This window comes from Odocoileus virginianus, chromosome 22 (assembly GCF_023699985.2).
Source record: "Odocoileus virginianus isolate 20LAN1187 ecotype Illinois chromosome 22, Ovbor_1.2, whole genome shotgun sequence".
NCBI classification, from domain to species: Eukaryota; Metazoa; Chordata; class Mammalia; order Artiodactyla; family Cervidae; genus Odocoileus; species Odocoileus virginianus.
This window is the reverse complement of record NC_069695.1, coordinates 4,377,435-4,401,851: the sequence shown is the minus strand read 5'-3', so window position 1 is coordinate 4,401,851 and position 24,417 is coordinate 4,377,435. Positions and strand designations below refer to the sequence as shown.

At 37.0% G+C, this 24,417-nt stretch overlaps 1 protein-coding gene across 3 annotated transcripts in view; it reads right to left on the bottom strand.

The window, feature by feature from the left end:
• The window catches only part of TXNL1 (thioredoxin like 1), a 30,264-nt gene extending 5,907 nt beyond the window's left edge, over nucleotides 1–24,357 (bottom strand). Inside the window, exons 1-7 of one of the 3 annotated variants that reach the window (XM_070452480.1) lie at nucleotides 24,042–24,357; nucleotides 14,443–14,539; nucleotides 12,372–12,545; nucleotides 6,491–6,613; nucleotides 4,743–4,812; nucleotides 2,751–2,923; nucleotides 438–542 (exon numbers count right to left, since the gene is read on the bottom strand). In XM_070452480.1, coding sequence (XP_070308581.1) covers nucleotides 438–542; nucleotides 2,751–2,923; nucleotides 4,743–4,812; nucleotides 6,491–6,613; nucleotides 12,372–12,545; nucleotides 14,443–14,539; nucleotides 24,042–24,139 — 840 coding nt within the window. In that variant the 5' untranslated portion in view covers nucleotides 24,140–24,357. Of the gene's footprint in view, nucleotides 1–437; nucleotides 543–2,750; nucleotides 2,924–4,742; nucleotides 4,813–6,490; nucleotides 6,614–12,371; nucleotides 12,546–14,442; nucleotides 14,540–22,843; nucleotides 22,863–24,041 lie in introns of those variants that run through there. The other 2 variants (XM_070452481.1, XM_070452482.1) reach the window with 2 other exon arrangements.
• Nucleotides 24,358–24,417: the final 60 nt, after the last annotated feature.

The following is a 24,417-nucleotide window of genomic DNA, read 5'->3' as shown; positions in this document are numbered from 1 at the left end:
TTCTTCAGCACAAAGACATGGTTTAAGCATCTCAGTGAAGTAAAGGAGCCCATTCTTCTTGATTAAAATCACTGTCATTTTAAATATGTTTTCATCAGAAACAATGATAATCAAAATCTTAATATAAGCAAAGTTCTTAAAAATTCACTAATAATGACTTAATGTACTCCAATTTTCACTATCCCTAACTACCTGCTATAACAAAACAATAATTTATACCTTCTTATTTGGATGCCATACATTAACAGACACTGTGTCAATGACACTTATCTTTATTAGAGATTTCTTATTAAGAAATCTAAAAATGTGATTAGAAGGCCCTACTGTTCTGTTTATCCTTATAAAATTTCATGACATAATATGATTTTGATCATTTTAAAATTATTTCTTTAAAATTACTATTTTTATTTCTCCTAGATATCATTAAACAAACTTACTCGTTTGAAGTCATTCATATTTGTTGCCTGGACTGGAGTCCCAATAAAAGTAAAATATGAAATTCTTGTTGTTTCTTCTTCACCTTGATTGGACTGAACAAATATCTACACACACAAAGAATTTTACCATTAATGATTCCACTTCTTTTTCGATAAACATGCTCATTAAATGAATTTTCTTAGATTATTAGTAAAAATACCTTCTATTCTTTATAAGGATTAATCCAAATTACATTTACACTAGGATTCCTATAGCATCATTAATTCTACTGTCTGTTCGACTGTTCTTACCTTGTCCAAGGGGGATCATGGCAGGATACTTATATATGTAAGCTCTGCATGATTTGGCATGACAATGTTGAAGGGTCAAAATTAAATTATTTACAGAGAATACTGAAAGAGCATGAAACTCAAGATTACAATAGGCAGAATGCTACTGAAATTTTACTAAAATTATAATTTTTTACTGAGGAAAATCTTGGCAGTTATATTCTTTCTGATACTCCATCATTCATTCTACTCCCTAAAATGTTAAAAGAAAAAAGAGAGCACTGGAAGTCAGCTCCTAAAACTACACTGTGCTTTGCATGTAGGAGTGGGCTGCATGTCCTTCTCCAGGAGATCTTTCCAACCTAGGGATCAAACCTACGTTTCCTGCACTGCAGATTCTTTACCCACTGAGCCACCTGGGAAGCCCATACTGTGCCTGGCATGTTTTATTAAGCTTGCTCCTTTTATACTATTTAAAAATTTCCCTCAGCATGTTAGGAGACAGAAGCTTTATTCATAGGTCCTTTTTCAATACACTGGATTATTTAAATTTGCTCCATTTTTAAAAATAATACTCTAGATGCTGTCTACTTAAGAATATTGCCTCTCTTGATTTGGGCATCATTCTTTTTCCGTTTTCATATGAAAATCAGTTTTGTTGTTTATTCAGGCAACCACAGGTTCATCTCGAATTGAGCTTACCAATTAAAAACTTCAAGTCTATAATAAGGAGATTATTAAACTAGTTCTCTATATCTGCAATGCTTTTTTAATCTAAGCACAACAGTTTATATTTACTGCTTTTAAAAATTCATGTACTTATTTTTCTTAGACTTTCTGAACAAAACTGTTATTTCGATTTCAACTTTATCATCAAAAAAGTGACAGGTGTGCTTTCTGTTTCTGAATTTAAGTCAATGACTAAAATTATGAGTTTAAAAGTATGATTTTAATAGGACACAGTAAAGACTATGAACCTATCACAAAGTAACTATGTTCAATGATTCTCAAAGACAGAAGAGATTATATTAGGATCTCTGGGTTTAAAGGGCTTTTTCTAATAAACAAAAGCCTTCCTCCCATCACTACATAAAGCAATAGGTGTAATTAACTGAATGCTACAAATAAACATCTTACAAATATGTAACAAATATTTACAAATGTTACAAATAAATGTTACAAATAAATATGTTACAAATGAATAAAGTCAAGAAAATATTTCATAACCAGTGTTGCAGTTTGATATAACCATTTCCTTTAATTTACTCTGGGTAAAATACTTCTACTCAAAACTCAATATAATCCTTTATCTTACTGCTAAGTATATTCTGTGAAATTCCACTGAAAACTTCCCAAAATGAACACAGCTATAGCATTCTTCTAATTTACAAAAACCGGAATCCACCGACACAAAGAAATTACGCTCCTTTGGCATGCCCTGTTCTCAGGCAACTCTGCTGCTTCCAGCTCCTCCTTCTCAGCCTTCTGCTCTAACCCTCCTAAACCCCTGCTCTGATGGAATGGAATGACAGGTGGTTTAGAAGCATGTGCTGGGTTTAATACTAGAATTCAAAAAAGCAATTAGTAACTGCTAAAAAGCTGCTGATCTCATAATGTAAATTAAGATAACACAAAATTATGTTTTTAAAAAGTCAGTTTTTACTGATATCATGGCCACTGCATGAATCAAAAGTAAATTGGATTTTAGAAACGTATCCTCACTCATTACCAGGTATGAAGGAAGAATAAGTATCTGGTTTAAGAATAAGTGTTCTAGAATAAACTTTTAACAAAAGTTGGCATATACATGCCATATATATATGTATTTGACAAACCTACAAAAAAAATCCACCTTCCTTTTTAGGGCACACAGATGAATTAAAAAGAAGAAAATTTAATTAGCTCATTAGACATTTTTATGCATTTCAAACCAAATGGACAATTAACCATTTTTAAGGATAACCTGAATCAGCTAGGACACTGAAGACGGCATGAATTGTCACCCCCAACCCGCTGCATACATCTGAATGAAACACTACTTACAGTTACACTGTTAACGTTCTGAAACTTAACGTAACGAAGAGGGACAATACCATCTTCTTTAATATCATCCTCTGTTAGTTCCAGAGCTTGAGTTGGCTCACTTCTTTCTGCCTCTTCAAAATCCATAGACCGTGGTAGATTGATAAAAATTTTTACGTATTTAGGACCCTGACCTATAGAATGATAGAATAAAATTAAATGCTAACATCAAACATTTAATACTTTGTCACCTTTATCATTACGTTCACTCTATACAGATATGCCCACATATGCACACACCTACCTCTACCTTTAGAAATTTTAAGAACGTCTGAGTATTTTCATAGCCATGCTCCTCCTCTCTCAACATTTAGTGGTATATTCTTGGCCTGCTAAAACTATACTAGGTACTAGGAATAGTAGATTAAAGCACACATACACACAGAGCTCCTGCCCTCAACTGCAGGAGACAGGCAGAGAGGAATGTACAGCTCCCAGGGAGCAGGTACTGGCAAGGCAGCAGTGGAGTCTGACACACACGCAGGATGGCAAGTTTCATAAAAGAAACAGCGAGCCGAGTCTTCCAGTTGCCATCAACTGGCACCTTTTGTTACTTAGGAGAAAAGCATCATTGGTGACAATATTTAGCCAGAGGAAATTAACGACACAAACTGCCAGATTTCGTCGGAGGGATTAGGCTGTGCTCAGTGCTAAAATTACACTGTAGAATGTCTTAGTCTGTAGCTTCAGACCAGCATTCTGGGACTGACTGAAGAATCTTACCATAGCCACACGGCTTACATACTCATTTCTATGGCATTTGCTTTTACAAATACTTTGTATTTTCAGAATAAATTAACAATTTTATTAGTGAAAAAATCATTAACCCATGGAAACTTAGAATAGTAGATGACTTAAGGGAATGCTGTCTGATAAACAGGGCGCTGTTTCCCCCAATCAACTAAGGAAACAGCAACAAATCCGAGTCCCCGCTCCCCACCCCAGGCCCCTCCCATCTCCACCCCCAGCAGCCAAAAAACAAAAACAAAACACAAACGAAACAGAAAAAAGGGGGTGGGGGTAAGAACAACTCTACTGAACAAAATCATGCTTACAGCATCATAATATGTATAGAGAAAATGCAACTTTAATTAGCACACACAGAGGAGAATCTAGGGCCTTAGTTTTATCACCTGTAATAGGAAGAATGTGAAATAAGTCTCCCCCAGCTCCCACCCTGAAAAACAGCTACCTCAAACCTAGAACTCTTAGTTGGAAGAAAGGGCTCCCTTGTTTTCAGATGAAAAGGAAAAATGCTGAAAGATTTTTTTAAATCACTTTTGGCCCAATAATCTTACATTATTTGTCATTGCTTTGTTCCAAGAACAATTTCACTCTTTCCCAAAACAAGAGATCTCTACCTCTATTTAATGACAAGTTTTAACCTACGGGACCAGTAATAGAATGGACAAAGAAGATGGAGTATATATACATATGCAATGGAACACTACTCAACCATAAAAAGGAATGAAATCTTGCCATTTGCAGCAACATGGATGGACTAGGAGGATATTATGCTAAGTGGGACAAGTGAGGCAGACAGAGACAAATACTGCATGGTATCACTTATTATGTGGAATCTAAAAACTAAAGCAAACTAGTGAACCTAACAAAATGAAACAGACTCAGGAAGTAAAGAAAACAAACCAGTCACTAGGAGGGAAGAAGGGAGGGGACGAGCGAGAGAGGGGCAGGGAACTAAGACGCAGAAACAGCTACGCATAAAATAAACAAGCTGCAAGGACGCTCACAGGGAATGCAGCCAATGTTTCAGAATAACTGTAAATGGAGTATAATCCTTAAAAACTGTAAATCACTATGTTGTACACCTGAAACTTACATACTACTGTACATCAACTATACATCAATTTAAAACAAAGAAAAGTTGTAAATATATTCCAGCAGTTCTATAGAGCAGAAAGTTACTTTAAAGAAAAGCTGCCCATTACTCACCATTATCTGGCCCTTGAAATTTCATTGAATAAAGCTTAACAGGCTGATTGAATGCCACAGTAATAAGAAGCTGTGAAGAAAATAATTGTCTCATTTTTAAAGGGCTGTTAAACATCTTAAGTAAGTAACTCATACAGCTAAGGAGAATTAAAATAATTAAGAAGCAGAGAAAATTTAATTCATCTAACAAAACCAATGTAATACAGAATATCAGTAAGCTGAAAGTAACTTGATTAGTTTGACATTTGAGAAATACAATAATCTATTATTTTTATAAAGGAATAACAACAAAATTTAACAGAATTAATTAAAATTATATGTTAAGAACCTAAAGCCTCATGACCTAAAAACTGACAACAATCCACTTCCCCCCCACAAAAAATTAAACAAAACCCCCAAACTAAAACTTAAACTATGGGTTTTAACATAGGAAGCTTAATATTTTCTGAAACAGTTTATCTGTGGATGCGTCTACCCATGGTCACTTGACAATTTGGAGACAATGCACACAGGTTATGTGGAGAGACTAGATATCAAATGGACTCTATTTGATTCAAAACTCAAGAGAACAGGACTCACAGCTCTATTAGTAACCTCCAAACCTCCATCCTAAATGTATTTGACTCACTGAATCTGGAAAGCCACCCAAGGGAACTGAAATACAAAGCTGCTGAAATGCCTCTCTCTGATTCATTCACTCAATCTTCTTTCCAGCCAAAACTTTGTCTGATGAAGCCTTATGCTTCCAGCCTGGGAGGAAGGTTTCCTCAGGAGGAAGATTTCAGGGAACCTGGAGCCAGCCCTTCTAATACACATCACCACATTACGCTTAGGGCACCATTTACAAGGCGCACAATGTGAACGGTATTTTCAAGCAATAAAATAAGGTAGTTTTGGTTGGAGCAAAGGAAAATGGGATTTAGATTTATTTCAAATCACTGTGGTCTATTTGCTTAAGAAAATACTTAAGACTACTCTCTTTAGTTATGTAAGTACTTTTAATACTTGACCTGTATTTGGGTGTCAGGAAATAAACATGACCCATTTAGGGACCTGAACCATAGGTGAAGAGGATATGAGAGTAGAAAGCTAGAAGTAGATAAAGTCAGTAAGCATATGACATCCTCTTCCTGAAGCCACTGAAGAATCATTTAACTCTTTTAAGAAATCAAAATATAAATATGATTTATATTTTACAGAAATAACTTTTGTGAACATATAAAAGATATACTGGAATGGGGACAAAGCAGAGGCAATGGTATAGTAATTATTTAAGAAAAAAATTTTTCAGAAAGTAAAATTTTAAATAACAGGCAAGATGAAGACAGAGATGGCATGATCAAGGCAGAACTACACTATCCTACCTTCTCTGTGACAACACTGCAGGAAAATACAGGGAAATACAGCAGGTTTACACTGGGAGTGAGGACGAGACATGAAAGGAGTACTCATCTAATTAAGTCTCATTTAGGTGGGTACAAAGTATGAAGGCAGGTCAAGAAGGATGAACAAAAGGACTTAAGGACAGTGAAGGCTCAACCCAGCCTTCCAGACAACCCAAGAGTATGATTCTTCACAGTGTAGCTGGCATAAACAAAGAAAGGGGGTGAGTTGGCAGGGTCAGAGGTAAAGTTATAAAAAGGAAGAAAAAAGTGATCATCTGGAAAGGAGAGACATGAAACCATGAGATGGAGACATGTGTGGGCACAAATACTGATAATCTCTACAAGCCCTAAGCATTCAGTTACCTGTTCATCACAATCAGATTCCAAGAAGGTCATGTCTTTTCGTAAACAGTTGTCAAATCCATGCTCATCACTTTCATTAAGACATTCACAGCCAGCTTTGTTAATAAAAGGCATTAAATCCATCTGAAAATTTAAACCAAGATGTCAGACAAAGCATTTGGATTTGGTATAAAAATCTCAGTAAAAAATGTAAATATGTAATTCTCTTTTAAACTGTGTAAAATTATGTTTTCAGTGTACAACACTTGTGGTTAACAACTTTTAATGGTTATATTCCACTTATCTTTTTAATAACTTGTATGTACTCTATTGACTTTATTTCCTGTGCTGTACAATACATCCTTGTGATTCTCTTAATTTTTTTAACTTTTTATTTTGTATTGAAGTAATTCTCTCTTGATTAAGTTAAGAAATTTCTATCTCATTTAAAAGTTACTAAAACTTTTATAATAACCCTTTTGTCCAAACTTCTGATATCTACCACTAATAATTAAAGACAAATTGAGCCTTAGCCTACTTAATAAGTATCTAAAACCAAGTCTTTAACACAAAGATTATTAAATGCTAACATATACTTTTTTTTTTAGTAACAGTGTTTGGCAGTGGAAAATACACAAATTAAAATAAATATCTACAAAATATCTAAAGAAAGCGTACCTCCCTCTTCTAGTGATCACGCACTCTTTAAACCTGTATCCATGAAGAGTTTGGATTAAAGATGAACTAGGGACTTCCCTGGTGGCTAAGACTCCAAGATCCCAGTGTAGGGGGCTCGTGTTTGATCCTTAGGGAACTAGATCCCACACGCTGCAGCTAAAGACCCTGCATGCTGCAACTAAGACCCTAGCACAAGCCAAAGAAATAAAATAAATAAGTATAAAAAAAAAAAGATGAATGGCAAATAACTACTTAAAAAATTATATTATGGAAAATTCTAAACGTACATAAATAGACTAACACAGTGACCCTCAAGGTGCCCACCTCTTGGATGCAACAATCATCAATTCACAGCCACTCCGGGTTCACCATTACTCTGTAACCAGCCCCAACCTTTTTCCTGATTATTTTCATGTAAATTTTAGACATCTTTCTCATGTTATTCATGAACATTTCAGTGTGTTCATAAGCATTTCTAAGAGATAAGGACTCTTGAAAAAAAAAAAAAATCCTCAATATCATTACCATGACTGTAACATTGATAATGTTTTAGTACCATCAATATCAATGTTCAAATTTCTTCAACTGTCTCAAATATTTTACCGTTGAATCAGTTAAGACTCAATAAAAATCCAAGACAAGTATAAACAACTGCATTTGGTTAATGTCTCTTAAATCTCTTTTAATGCAGCCATTCAGCCTGTAGATTTCTCCTCTCCAGATTTGCTAGCTGCTTCCCCGTTGCGTCCTGTAGCACTTCCCCGTTTCCTGTGTTGGTGCTGGCTCACCCTTCCAACAGAACACCGAAGAGCTGCAGCGACGGCGGTCATCCCTGCCCCGCTTCCGACTCAGTGGGAATGTCTCCTAGTGCTTTCCCATTAAAATTTAACTGAATGCTTTAGGAATAAATGGATATTGCATTCTGTCAAATATTTTTTCCCGGGCTTCCCTGGTGGCTCAGTGGTAAAGAATTCATCTGCTCATGCAGAAGACACAGGTTCGATCCCTGATCTGGGAAGATCCCACATGCTGCGGAGCAGCTGAGCCTGTCTGCCACTACTGAGCCTGTGCGCTAGAGCCCCGAGGCTGCAACCACGAAACCCACAAGCCACAACTACTGAAGACCACGTGCCCTGGAGTCCGTGCTAGAGGCAGCAAGGGGAGAAGCCACCGCAATGAGAAGCCCGTGCACCACAGCCAGAGCAGCCCTGCCCAATGCAGCCAGAGATAAGCCCGTGCAGCCACAAAGAGCCAGCACAGCCAAAATAAATAAACAAAGAATTCTTAGATGCTTTCCCCACATATTAGAAGATCATGATTTTTCTCCCTTAGATTGCTGGATTTTGTTTACTAATATTTTATTTAAGATTTGTACACCAATATTCCTAACTGGAACTGGTTGGTAACTTTTTTTTGGTACAAACTATCAGATTCTGGGATCAATGTTATACTTCAAAAATAAAGTTGGAAGTTTTCTCTCCTTTGATATGGTCTTAAGCAGTTGCAGTAACACCAGACTATCTGATCTTTATAGAGATTTGCTAGAATTTCCCTGTGAAGTCATCCTGGTATTTATGGAAGAGCTCTTTTACTATTTTCTCTATTTCCTCAATGGTGACTGATCTATTTAGGAGTTCTGCTTCTCGTGGAGTTGATTTTGATAAACTATTTTTCTAGAAAAGTATCCATTTCTTCCACTAAACAAGAACTGCTTTAAAGTTTACCAAGCAATAAAGTTTACCAAGTATTATAAATTATCAGTTGCATGTTCTATCAGTTTTCATTACTAACACTAATATATATACTAATACATGTGTATACAGTTCTGAAAGACTAAAGAAAAAAATTTTTACAGGTCAAATAACTACCAATATGGTAAAAATTCATTAGAATAGACCCTTAATTATTCACAGACTAGCCTAAATGCTTTCAAAGCCAAAATATTCTATTATATTAAATGTTATACTGCATTAGATGTTAAATATATTACTCAGGGTAACATACTGTAGCCAATTCAAAGAGAGGTAGGAAGAAAAGGAGCATTACAGAGCCAAGTTCTACTTCTACAGAATTATTCTGAACTCCATAACATCTATCTTGAAAATGTGACAAAATCTTACGAACATTTAAATGTCTACCATCCTACCATGATGCCTCTTCCATACTATATGTAGGATCAAGACCCCAAGTTTGAAGGCAACATTGCAGTCATACTTCCAATACCTCAATGATGAAAATAAACTAAATAGTTAAATTATTTTAAGTTGTTTTTTAATTTATCTTGGTACACACAAAACAAGTACCATAGCTGAACAGCTGCATTAAAGTGCTCTATTATTCAACACTGTCTGGGACAAACTGGCATAATATTATATATTTGACATAATTGCAAACTGACATATTCTGGAAACATGCTATTGGAAATAAATATTACTACTTATGCAATTAACTTGCCAATAACGAGGAAAGAATCATGAGAAAACAATCTCATAAATCCAGATTGTGGGACAGTGCATAAGACAGATGGTCCAGACCTGCACTGTACAATGAGACAGCCATTAGCCACATGTGTCAATTTAAAATTAATTAAAAATAGATAAAATTGAAAATGCAGTTCCTCAGTTGCCCTAGTCACATAAAAAATGCCACACGTGTCTAGCAGCTATTGTAGTAGACTGGTGATGTTCTAAACTTTTCAAAAAGGCAGTCATGAAAGAAATAAAGTTTCTAAAGAACACTAAAGAACACTAAAGAGACTGACAAGTTAAAAGCAATGCATGACCCCTGATTTGATCCAAGATTGAGGGAAAAAAGCTACAAAGTACATTTCAGAGACAATTAAGGAAATTTTAATATAAGCTGTACATTAGGGATAAGTATATCAATGTTAAATTTCTTAGAAGTGATAATGGCATCATCGCTATATCAGAGAATGTCCTTATTCTTAAGAGCTACATGCTGAAATATTTACACATGAACCATCATGAGGTTTATAGCTTATTTTGTAAATAATGCCGCAAAAAACAAAAGCAGATACATACATATTGATATAGAACAAAAACAGCAAAACATTCACAACTGATGAGTATAAGTGAATGATATGCATGTTTGTAGTACTACAGTCAACTTTTTTGGTTTGAATATATTTTACCTATTGTTTTAGGGGAGGAAGGGATGGAATCCAACAGGAGACACACGGGAGTTACACAAAAGCTCTTCATGCTTCAAGCTTTTGGTTAAAGAAATATCTGTCCTACCTACTACGTAAATTAGGGACATTCAATGTTTTATTTATTTTGATGAATGTGACAAATTTGTAGACCAAAACCAACAGTTAGGATGTTGGAATACTGAAATACACTAATGAGCCTTAAGACTTACACAAAACACGTGCAAACACAAATTTGATTCCAGAGTGCTCAGCATGTAAACTTCTGAAGAGGGAGACTTGATACAGCTAGCCCCCTCATGCTATTTGAAGCCATACAAGGCATACTTAGCAAATATGGGAAAGGAAAAAATAGAAATGTTTAACATTTTCCCAATTCAGTAAACATATTAAAAACTGAAAGTCATTATTTTTACAAAATACTGCCTTCTTAATAAGAATCTTTTTATCTTTTGAGTATTATGTCCTACATCTTTTGCAATATCTCAACTCCCCCTAGAAGAGATACCTATTTCTTTAACTCTGACTCCAGTCAAATCAGGAGTTTCAAAACTGTAGGATGTGTGAAATCAGTAGTTGTATAGCCTCTCAGTGTTAAAATCTAACGACAAAGTCTTTAGTCTAACAAACCCAATGTTATTTTAAAATTGTGAATATATTTTTGCAATGCTTCTATTTAAATCTACTTTAAGACACAGGTTTTCATTCAGTTTCCATTTACGTTGTGAAAACAATGACGTTCTGAGAACACACTACCAGTTTTGAACATTTAATAACCCAGTAAGATCTACAGTTCAAAACTTTTGCAGTCTTGATTGACACCTGATGGAAAAAATGAAACCGTGGTTTATAGTTTTTCAGTGTATTCATAACATCTGGATGAAAACTAACTTTAATTTACTTCTTAAAACTATTTTTTCCTGCTTATTTCCAACCAAAACCCAAACCTTGGTATCACATTCAGCTGATGTAAAGAATAAACCATTCCTACAGTTAAGCAGCCAGACTGTTGTGCCTGTAAGACTTCTTCATGCAAAAATCCTTAGTAATAAAGGAAAAATACAAAGAGGTAAACACAGCAGTTTACAAGTCAAATGATTTCTAAAATTTTCCAAAAGGTGTCACAACCCTGACTTATCCATGTTCATACTTTCTAATTGAATATTACTATTTCAAATTATATCACAGTTCTAGTTTAAATATTATTAAAATTCCTTAACTTGAAGTAATTAATGCAGCTACCACATGTTAAAGGTGTTTTTTGAAGACACAAACCCTGCCACTCACACATATAAAAAGAACTGCTCATTATTTACCTGACTACAAAGTCTCCTTATTCAACATGAATTTAAGAGCCTTACAGAAAGACTGGCAGCCCTGTAACAGATCTGTTTTAATGCATTTGGTATACATGCTTTCATATAGTAGCTTTAATTCGAGGTAACACTTACCTTTTAAAAATTCATTTTTAATTTGCCGTTAACTTTATAACAAGCAAAATTTTAAAAAATTTATACACATATATCTTTTGGTATGCAGGATTTACTAATTTAAAAAAAAAAAATTAGAAGAAATTTTGGAAAAAGAGTTTATGACGGGGACTTAAGGTTATAATGGGCTTCCCAGGTGGCGCTAGTGGTAGAGAACCTGCCTGTTAATGCAAGAGATGCAAAAGACACAGGTTCAAACCCTGGGTCACGAAGATCCCCTGGAAAAGGGAATAGCAACTCACTCCAGTACTCTTGCCTGGAGAATCCCAAGGACAGAGGAGCCTGATGGGCTACGGTCTATAGGGTCACAGAGAGTCGGCCACGACTGAAGTGACTCAGCACACATGCAGGTAAGGTTATAATACATATCACACAGACAAAGCCCAACACTCAGCTACTGAACTCATTTTCAAAGTTCTTACTGGAAAGTATTCTTAACTAGCAAAAGACAAAACATGCAAAGAGTAAATTTCGTTTCAACCAAATAATGACAAATGCAAGTGACATCATTTCAACCAAATAATGACAAATGCAAGGACGTCATTTCACTTCTAAGACCACATACATAGCCTTTTGGAATATCGGTGTCCTCGTTGCTCCCAGGGTCGTTCTCTAAGTGCTGCTTGATTTTTTCCTCTAGTCCCACAGCATCGGCTCCTTGATACTGATCAATTCTCACTTTGTTTCGAAAAAACAGAAATGTAGGTGTTGCTGATATATTGTTGGTGGCAGCTGTTCCCTAGAATTGTCAAGTTAGAAAGCATTACAAATTAAAACTAATCTTAAACTACTAGGAATATTCACTATGCATCTGTATGGAAGTTAAATATCACAAACATGAACTAAAAACATGTAAAATAACTTACTCCTAACTGTTACTTAAGAAAAAGCAAGCCTATTCTTAAAGGTCACAACTATATTACCCGTATGTCCACAATGAAGAATAGCCCTGTATTTTTGTTTTAGTGTTAAATGCTTCATTCATTCATTCAGCAGAACAATCAGTTTCCAGTACAGAAACTGCACTTTACAAAACCAGATACTTCTCTCTTATAAGCACAGACTATTCCTCAAATGGAGAAACCCAGAAGGGTATTGAGATTTGTCAACACAAACCCTGCTACTAGTAAAAAGTACACATGTGAAAAAACAGCAGCCCGTCTGTCCATGAAACACCGTCACCTAGTTTTACTCTTAAAGAAAGGACTTCTGGTCTCCCATCAAAAACACTGCAACTGGTATCTTTTCAAATTCTACTCCAACTCCATGATATTATAAGACTAGCCACCAAATGAAAATTAGTTAACCATTGCTTTATGGTTTAAGTTCCTCATGAGAAGTATAAAGAAAATAAGTAAAATAAATATGTCCTGTTGCATATTCTAATACCAGGAAGAGCTGTGACTATTTTTAAAAAAAGCATAAAGTTTACAGAGATGTCTTCTCTAAGCCTCGTAAGTGGGGAAAAAAGGAAAGACTGACAGTGCCATTCAAAAGAAATGTAAGATACAAATGTGAACTATACATGTTAAAAATTTTCTAGAACCCAGAGAAACAAGTGAAATTCATTTTAGCAACCTGTTTTAGTAAATCCAGATATGCACTTTTAAACATATAGTTGATATAAAAGTTAATGACATATTTTACATTTTTTTCGTTCATACCAAATCTTCAAAATCCTATATGCATTTTACATTCACAGCACAACTCAATTTGGACTTGCCATATTTCAAGTGCTCATTTCAACCAACTACATGTGGTTACCATACAGGACGACACAGCTTCAGAAGACAGCACTTCCAGATTAGAGACACCGAATACTGATATAAGGCCAGAGCTGCTGTCCAGCAGAATGTGACCTAAGTACTAAACAATGAACATGTAACACAGAGTTTGCACCAAATCCCCAAACTGCTTACCTACAAACTATGTAACATTCTAAGATTTTTTATTTTCAACCCAGAAATGTATCAAAGGCAAAAGCTTCAATGGAAAAAAAAAGAAAACTACAGAGCTGTTCCTCAGTCAAGATTACACTTTTGTAGTCTTCTGTGTTGTAAGAAGCTTTCAAAAACTTTTTTGGCATAACCACTCTTTCATACTTACACATACGCAAACTCAGAAACTGTCACACAGCCATGCCAACTAAGTAACCAGGGTAATCTACCTGTGGCTCAATCAGCAACAATCAACGTTTTAAACTTTCTGCTGAGTATGAAGTTTTGGAGCTAAGGTCATAAAATGATCAATTCAAATCAAACTATAACCAAGAATTCTCTCCCATGGCTTTTTAACCAACCAATGTGTCTATAGTATAAGATATAGTTCCAGATTTGCAAAAAAATTAAGGAATGTAAAACAGAACAGCCAAGTGACCTAGTAAGTTTACCAAATACTATTAGTTTTATATGAATAAAATATTAATATAGACAAACCCAGAAGCAATTAATATCAGACTACTTTTACTAATACAGCCTTAACAACACTTGCATTCACCACTGCAAGATAAACATCATCCTACCTCCAAATAAACAAGTACTTAGTACACAAAGAGATACATAAAGGATGATATTAATGTGAATTTCAAGCCAATTTGTAAATTTTCAAAAAATTTCAAAAGGGCCCTCTTGCCTTACCTGACACTGATGTACATCTACTTCCAAGAAAACTGCCTGTGGATACTTATTACTCATAGAACTGAATGCTGGGGCAATCCTTAAACATGGTCCACACCTGTGAAAAAGGTAAGAGACACTTTGTAAGATAACACCAAAGATTGTACTAATTTACACTCTAAAGATTTCGTCAATTAAAGCATAAAACTAAAAAGCTCTGATCATCTTCCCTTTAGACTTCCTCTTTCCATTGTGTTATTCAGATACGCTCACAATAGTATCACACTACCTTATGACTACAGGCTTACACTGTCTTTAAGTCTAATACTGTCATATTCCAGCTTTCTTCTCACTGAAAGAAATTAAAGGGCTAAATAAATATAGGCCTATACTACACTTATGAATTGGAAAACTCAATACTGTCAAGATGTCAAGTCTCCTCAATTTGATATTTAAAGTCAATGCAAAATTCTAACAGGTTTTCTGGGAGAAATTAACAACTTTTAATTCTAAAATTTATAGGGAAATATCAAGGATAGTCCAGGCAGTCTGGGGTTCAAACGTGAAGGACTTATGTTACCAGATATTAAAAACTACCAAAAAGCTTTATTATAAGTTAAGAGTATAAAGCATAAACAAACTCACCAACTTTTTTAAAAAAGGTTCAAAAGTAGACCCATCCCATACACAGTAACCTAACTTTTGAAAAAGTTGACACAGTAGTACAGTGGAGAAAGGATAGTCTTTCAATAAACATTCCTGAGTCAAAATGGATATCCACCTGGGGGTAAAAAATGATTCCCAAGTCACAATGTACACAAAAACCAACTCCAGATGGACTATAGCTCTAAATGTGAACAGTAAAACAACGGTGTCAGGGTAAAAAACTACAGAGAATACTTTGAAAACCTTGAGTAAGCAAAAATTTATTTCTTAAAATACTGAAAGCACTAAAGAGAAAAGGGAAGAACTGATATTTGGGGATATACTTGATAAGCTGGAAAATATGATAGTTAAGTTTTGTTCATCAAGATAACATTTAAAGGGTGAAAAGACAAACCAAAGACTGGTAAAAAAATGTGTAAAACATATCAAACATATGACTTACACCTCTAATATGTAAAAAAGCACCTACAAATCAATAAAAAGACTGTTATCCAAAAGAAAAAAAAGGATTCTCTCGAATAGGACAAATGAAGTTATCCAAGCAGTCAGTAAATAGAAAAAGACTTCCTCAGTCACTAAGGAAACGGGGGATGTGCAAAAACTACTCCCACTAAAATAGTTAAAACAATAAAGAAGGAAGTACTGTCAAGAACTTGGAGCAACTGACCTGTTAGTGACAGTGCAAATGAGTATAACCACTTTACGGGGTAAGAAAAGAAACTGAAGCTATCTGTTAAAGTAAGATTTATGCCTACCAATGACCACGTCCAGGGTATATAAAACAGAAATATCTATGTGTGTTTGCCTTAGGGCATATGAAACAATACTGGCAGAAGCAACATTTCTAACAGCCGAAAACTGGATACCACCTAAGTTCCTCTCAACAACAGAATGAGTAAACCAACTGTAGTTATTCACACACTGGAATACTATGTAACAATGAAAATGACTGATGTAAAACCTCATGCCAAAACATAAATGAACCTCACAAATAACACTGAGAAAATAACTATAGTCTATTATTCCACTTATGTAAAGTTCAAGCACAGGTAAAATAAATCAATGGTATTATAAATCAAAACAAGTCACTGTTGTCAGTGACAGGATAAGGGCATGAGAGAGATTTCAAGAGGTTAGTAATGTTCCATTTGTCCAAAAGGTAAATAAATATGCATGTGTATTCAGTTTGTGAAAATTCTCTGAACTGTACATTTATCCTTGTGTACTATGTATATTTCAAAGAAAGTTCCAAAAAATTAAAATTAAGAAAAATCTTGGCTTTAACAGACAAAAACACAAGGAAAAGCAGATTCTAAAGCACAAGATGTTCAAATTCACAAATGTTCAAACTCAAGTTGTGATTCTCTTTCCATTCTTAATATTTTAATCAGCATTTTCATCTTTTGCCATCTTTAAGACTCACAGCAAGAAAATAACTATTAATTTCTTAAATATTAAACTTGATGCTTCTGAAAATAAATTTTTGGATGCAACAATTTTAGGCCCTGAGACTAAATTTTAAAGGAACAAACATTTACAGTCGATGAAATCTATCTTTAGGTTAGCAAAATACTACTGGCTTTTAATGAGTCTTAAACACTATGGATGGGAGTACACACTGGTAGATCCTTTTTGAAGGGCCATTTGGTCATTATCTACCAACTTTAAATGACCACAATCCAAGATTCAACGACCTTACTCCTAAAAGTCAATCCTATCTTAATACTCAATTTCATAATAATATGTATAAGGAAGTTCAATGAAACATCTGAAGTAGTTTTTTAATGATAGAAATAATCTAAATGGCAATCAATAGAAAAATATTTTTTAAAATTATAATATATAAAATAAGTTACGATATATGGTATAACACAAGGAATCAGAGCCAGTATTTTGTAATAACTATAAATGGAGTGTGACCTTTAAAAACTGTGAACTACGGTATGGTACATTGTAACTTATATAATACCATGTATCAACTATACTTGAACAACAAAAATTATGACATATTCACACCAGGGGTAAGGATAATCTGTACTGTTCAAAAGAAAACTTAAGTCTCACAAAAATATGTTCTCCATGACCACATTAAACACACGCCTTTATATATGTATTTACATGTTATATGTGTAAACAAATACATGCTTACAACTTAGGAGTGTCACACAATAAACTTACTTCTGAAAAATGGGATTGGAAAAGAAAGAACAACTTTAGGGGAGACTTTCAAAACTACCTATACTCCTGTATTCTTTGGCTTATATGATAGCTATTTTCCTTTTACGAGAGTAAATAAATTGATAGATGATGATTAAATGTTAGCTGCATTTAAACAGTAGTCACAGGAGAAGCACAAATATCATTCTATATCACAGAATATACCTGGTATACACACAACATCAGATTTTCTCATTCCCGAAAAAACCTTCTTTCTGCAAAAGCATGTACTCAAAATAAGAAGGCTTATGGAAAAAATAAGATTGGCATAAGTCATCTAAACGCATGCAACTTTGTAAAAGTATTTCTAAGAAAAATAGTAACTGGCACACAGGAAATACCTGGACAGACAGGCAGGAGCCTCAGACCTAGAGGCTTCCTCAGGGGACATTTAAACTGTACAGAAACAACCAAATGGAGGTGCCTGCTGTATTACAGGTGCTGAGACTCCAGAGGCCAGGGGAGCTCGGAGCCAGCAGGGCGGCCAGCCAGGCAGGGGACACGAGGAAGCACAGTACGCGAATGACGCCCGCGGGGGAGCCAAGGCTGGGAGCCGAGGCTCAGGTTTAACTTTATTAGTTCAGACTTTCTGGAACAGATCCTGAAAAGGAGCCTGCCTCTGGCTGAGGGCTTTTCTCCTTCCTATTACAGGCTCTATTCCTATCCCTGCCCTTCACTACCTAAGAAAAATATTAGAATATTAACCAACAAAACCTCTGCTGTGGCATGGACATCATCACTCATCAATCATGTATGAGCTAACCTGAAGCTAAACAAACTGCAAAATAATGACTGTCTTGAAAATAAATGTTCCCTTTCAAAATTTAACCTTATCTCGATCCTGTTTAATTTAGTGAGCCGTCAGAAGTTGGAACGTTACTCAAAAATCAAAATAAGTCACAGAACACAGAAATATACAGAAGCATACTTTCACATTATAATCACTCAAGTGAAATTACCTGCTATTTCAATAAGGTCCTCGCTTACCACTAGCATCTAAAAGTAAACCTTAACTTCCAAAATTAGCTGAGCTCACAAACAAATCATTTGATTTCTCTGGAAAACAGGAAGGGACTAGATTTCTCAAGGACCTTTCCTACCTCTAGAACATTATACCCCAAACATGCCTAAATTTCAGGACTGTACTTTTTCGACTTTGCAAAGCCCTTAATTCGAAGCCCTTAGATAGTAGATAACCTCAGTACCTTCGAACTTGTAAGAGACCAGGGACCATCTAGTCCAGAGGTTTAAAAAAAGGAAAAAAAAGTTATTTTTCCATCTCTGAACTCTTTGATGGGAAGCTTACCTGTTAGATCCAGAATACAAGAACTAAACCCACAAAGCTGAAACTTTAAAATTGACCTAACAGAACACAATTATTTAATAAGAGACAAATGCCAGAAAGGAGAAGGAAATGAGAATCAAATCCAGAATTCCTGCCTGGAGAATCCCATGGACAGAGAAGCCTGGCAGGCTACAGTCCATGGGGTTGCAAAGAGTCAGATACAACTTAGCAACTAAACCACCACCACCAGACGCCAGAAAAGTTAAATGACTTGATCAAGATCAGACACTTTAGTTAGTGGCAGGGCCACAACTAGAACAGTTAACTCCTGAAGCCAATCCAACATCAATTTTCTTTGAAAACATGCTAGGTTCTTCTTAATAAGATTTGTATTTAGTTATAATACAAACAGATTCTATTTCAAGAACTTGCTATTCTTTCCCATTTGCTAAAGTAGTCAGTTCTCTACATCAGGCAGTAACATGTACAAATACACTCAGCGTGGAAAATGTACATGCTTTCTGAAGATGTATTATAAAAGCCTACTTTTTCGGAGGCATGCCTGTAGAATAGGTTGTTTCTAGATGTATTATATTTACTAATGAACAAGCATAGTCATAACTGATCCTATTAGGGACACAGAGTCGCTAGTGTTCACTAAGCGTGTATCATATGTTATGTAATTTATAAAACCTTTAAATTCATTTAGGCTTCACAATTCCTCATTTTAAAGACAAGAACAATGAAGCACAGTGCTGAAATCCGATCACAAAACCCAACTCAACTATTCCAAAACCGTGGCCCACACTGCTTTTTGCTTTGTTTTGGTTGTTATTTCTAAATTAACTGCCAAGATTAAAACTATTTACGCACTCTTGAAAGGCAACCAGACATATTATATACTGCACGATATCATCTTTATAGTGTCAGAATTCAAGAGTGACAGGAGCCTGCAGGAAGATGGGGTTGGGGGGATAGTGAGGGGTTGTGCAATGCTAGTATTCCTGACTGGGTATTGGTTAAACAGGTGCAACCATTTCAAAAACTTATCAAACTATACACCTAAATGGTTTGTGCATATTTTCTGTATGCCTGCTATACTCCAATAAAAATGTTTATTTAAAAAATAAATCTCTATATAATCTCTAGGGCCTGACCAAGCCCTAGTTATCTTTCTGCCACCTACATCACTCCCTAATATTACCTGCTTGGTCCCTATGCACTGTTGGGCCTGTACTATGGTAAAGCAGCTTCAGTCCACAGCAATTTCACAATACATAGTTAGTACTATTATACAATGTATTATTGGGACAAACTACCATAGTCACTGTATCTCACTATCCTAATACACACTGACATTCTTCTTTGTTGTTGCTGTTTGTTGCTCAGTCTTGTCCGACTCTCTGTGACCCCATGGACTGTGGCCCACCAGGCTCCTCTGTCCATGGGATTTCTCCAGGCAAGAATACTGCAGCGGGCTGTCATTCCCTTCTCCAGGGGATCTTCCCAACCCAGGGATCGAACCTGGGTCTCCTGCATTGCAGGCAGATTCCTTACCATCTGAGCCACTAGGGAAGCTATTCTCAGAGATTCTTCTTAGGCAGTAGCGATAACACCTAACTACAAAGACCTGCTTGAAGAAAACTGAATATATGATAAACATATCTATAAAAGTTGTACACTCATGAATTCATGATAAAAATCACTCATTGCTGAGGTTTATGGCAAAGAAAACATACATCCTTTTAAACCTGGCATTAATCAGTGATAACAACTGTTTATGACCACTTAAGTGTATCTGGGTATATTTAAGAAGTAACAGTTTGGAGATACCAGTTACAAAAACAAGTTATCACAGTATATAATCCACATACATAATTCCATCCTCTGAACAGTTGGTTGGGCTACATGTTATTATTCCCATTTTACAGGTAGGTAAATGAATATCAGAATGTGAGCCGAATTGTCCTCCAGAAAGTTTTGCAGGCGGAGCTTATTCAAGGCAGCATTTACTGAAAAATATCAGGCGCCATACAATGCAGAGGTGAATCTGCATCGCCCTTCTGCTTAGGCTGGAAAGAACAGGATAGCACTTTACAATCCAAACAGTGCATTCAACAATGGGACCTTAAACAAGATATCTTAAATAATATCTCTTTGTGACTCAACTTTCTTTTAGTTTATAAAATGGAGATAATACCAAAGATTATTTTGAGGACCACAGGAGTCAACAAGTGCTTAAGTAAGTCCCTTATACCGACTAACATTTAAATGTATTAAGAAGTGATGACTATTTTAGTGCTTAAAAAAATACTAGAGAAGGTTGCCATTCAGTGGGTTAAAGACAGTTTTTCCAATAAATGGTATTGGGAAAGCTGGAAAGCCACATGCAAAAGAATGAAGTTGGAACCTTACTTTAAACCAAACACAAAAGTTAATTACAAATAGATCACACACCTAAAACTTAAGAGCTAAAACTAATAATTTTTTTGATGAAAACAGGGAGGAATATTCATGATACTGGATTTGGCAATGACTTCTGGGATATGACACCAAAAGCACAAACAACAGAAGAAAAACACCACACATAAGCTGAACTTCAGCAAAATTTTCCAACTCTTGTGCGTCAAAGGACACTATTAAAAAAAATGAAAAGGCAATCAATGGGAAAAAAATATCTGCAAATGATACATCTGAAAACGGGTTAAGATCTCCAATATATAAAGAACTCCCACAAATCCACAACAACAACAAAAAAACAAATAACCCAGTTCAAAATGGGCAAAGGACCCCAACAGACATTTCTCCACAGAAGACAAACGGTCAATAAGCTTGTGAAAAGATGTTCAACATGATCAGTTATCAAGGAAATGCAAATCAAAACCACCAGAAACCACTTCACACTCATCAAAGATGGCTATTAAAATATTTTAAAAAGTTGATACGTAGAGAAATTGGAACTCTCCTGTGGGGCTGGTGCAAACTTGTTCAGTCACTGTGGAAAATACTTGGTGGTTTCTCAAAACGTTATACACAGAATTACATTATAATCTAGCAATTCTGCTCACAGGTATAACCCAAAAGAACTGAGAGCAGGGACTAACAGAGATCCCTGCACACTAATGTTCACAGCAGTGTTATTTACAATAGCCAAAAGATGGAAGCATCCAAATGTCCATCAGCCATTCATCAACAGATGAATAAACAATACGTGGTATATACATATAACAGAAAAAGGAAAGAAAACAGGACACATGCTGTAACATGGATGAACCTTGACAGCATGCTAAAATAAGCCATAAACAAAAAGACATATATAAATTTCTAGATAATGAGTTATTAAGAATAGGCAACTGGATAGAGACAGAAAGTAGAAGAGAGTTACCAGGGGCTGGGGGCACTGGAGAGAAGGTGTGGGAATTTGTTTAAGCGTGCACAGTTGCAGTCTGAGATGATGAAAAATTTCTAGGAGATAGGGGTAATGGTGGTACAACACTGTGGATGTACTTAATGACCTGGATTGTACATTTTAAAAAGGCTAACGTGGCAAATTTATGTTACATATAACAATTTAAAAAAACGAAAAATGGTGTTGGAGAGACACAGAAATTCTTAAACAGGAGAGCAACAATCTGCATAGTAAAACTAATAGGATAAATAAAATTTATCTAAAGCTTGGAAACTGAGAATAAGGAATATGGCTTAAAATAGGAATGGAAAGGAAATTAAGAAATAGGTGCTTGAGCAAACTATGTTCTGGGCCTAAAGTGGGATGATAGTAACTTTTCTCACTTCAAATAAATTATGTATGATTCTGTCATCTCTCATCCTGCTACAGTAGGAGAAAAGGAGAGTGTATCATAGAGGTACCAAAGGGCAGACCCTCCCACTGACGAGAGTTAGAAAACTGAGCTAAAAACGAGATCTGCAGTTAAAATCATCTCTTCTTTTCCCCAACTTTGGCCTAGGACTTAACAAATGTATAGGTATTTCCTCATATGAAGAATACTGTCACTATAAAACCAACAAAACTGGAAGACCCACTTTAAAATCTACTGCACTGCCCCTTTCTGATTCCATATGAGAGAGATTGGTCCGAAACTAACTCTTGACTTGTTTTCATTCTATCTGCTTCCCTCCACCTCTTAAAATGAATCTAATCCTAATGCTACCGTTTAGATATTCAACATTTATTGAATCAGGTTCAACAGGTCTGAAGCACTTTTTGCTCTGAGAGTCAAAACACCGCCTTACGTTTATATAGTTTGTTGTTGTTGTTTAGTCGCTAAGTCGTGCCCGATTCTCTCGCTACTCCATGGACTGTAGTCCGCCAGGCTCCTCTGTCCATGGGATTTCCCTGGCAAGGACACTTGGAGCCGGTGCCATTTCCTCCTCCAGGGGATCTTGGACATAAAATGTGTTACGTAAACAGTGATACTTGTAGGAGATTTCTCCAAGTTATAGTGTAAATAACCACCAGGGTGGTCAAGGTAAGCCAAGTGGACACTTCTAATCCTATTTGGGTGGGCACTGACATATGCATGGGGAGGTCAGTAAAAACACAAACTCGCTGAAACCTTGGTTCTGAATACCCACTTCCAACGCGGCACTCTCACACAGAAACACACCACACCCCCAACATGGAAGATCCACCGGCTCGGCAACCTATGAATTATGTCGAGATTTACGAAAGCCAGATAACACCTTTCAAGTTCCCTCTCCTTTTAAATCACCAAGTCAAAAATGGAGCCTATTCGGTCAAAGCCAGATGTGCGGACACCTGTCTACCTGTAACTCACACACACACACACACACACACACACACACACACGTATACGTACTATAATTGCCCTGATCGGACGCAATTGCTTACACAAGGCGGCCTAAGAAGACTAACCAAAGGAGCAACAAAGCCCTTAACAAAAGTAAAAAAGTATCCTGACCCAACATCTTAATTTAAAATGCATTAGCTGAGCCTCAGGTCTAAGCTCTAGGCGGATTAGAGGCATAGCTGAAATCTTCCTTCATGTTTTCCAGACCTGCAGGTAGTGAAGACAAACCGTTCGCTAAGTTAAATCTGGGGGGGGGGGGGGTCCCTAAGATACAAGTTGACAGCTGGACCCCGGGGAAGAAGCGGACGGACCAGAACCAGGGGCCGCTGCGGGAAGACGTCCGCAGACAAGAAGGAAAAGAGCCGACCCGCCCGCGAGCGCAGAGCTCGTCAAAAGGCCGGGAGACGCGGCCGGGTAGGCCTGCGAGCCCGCCGGAGCCGCCCCCCCGGGGCCACGAGAAGGGGCTTCAGACCCAGGGGCTGAGGCCTCACGGGGCAGCGGCCTGGGGCCGGACACTTCCGGGGGCGGAAGGAGACGGCAAGGCGGGAGGGGCCGGGAGGAGACGGAGCGGACGGCAGCGGCGCCCCCTACCCCCGCCCCGGGCTCGGGCTCGGCCTCACCCCCGCATGGTGAACTTGACCACGGCGAGTCTGGAGCCCGCGCCGCTCAGCTCCGGCTGGAAATCCGGGTCACTCCCGACCGGCTTCACGCCCACCATTCTCGGAGAACCTGGGCAGGGCGGCAGCGACGCCGCCGGCTTCAAACCTGAAGGAGAAGCGGTCCCGGGGGAGGAAGCGGCGGGAGGCGCGGGAAGGCCCAGGCCTGGACTTAGGAGGCGGCGGCCGCGGCGTCTTCTCCCCGCGGCGCTCTCTCAGTGCCGAGTCACGCCAGGGAGCAGAGCGGCCGAGGGGGCGGGGCCGGGGGGAGGGGAAGAGACGAGGGACAGGCCGGCCCGCGGCACCCGGCAGCCACCGCGCGGCACGGCCACCTGCGCTT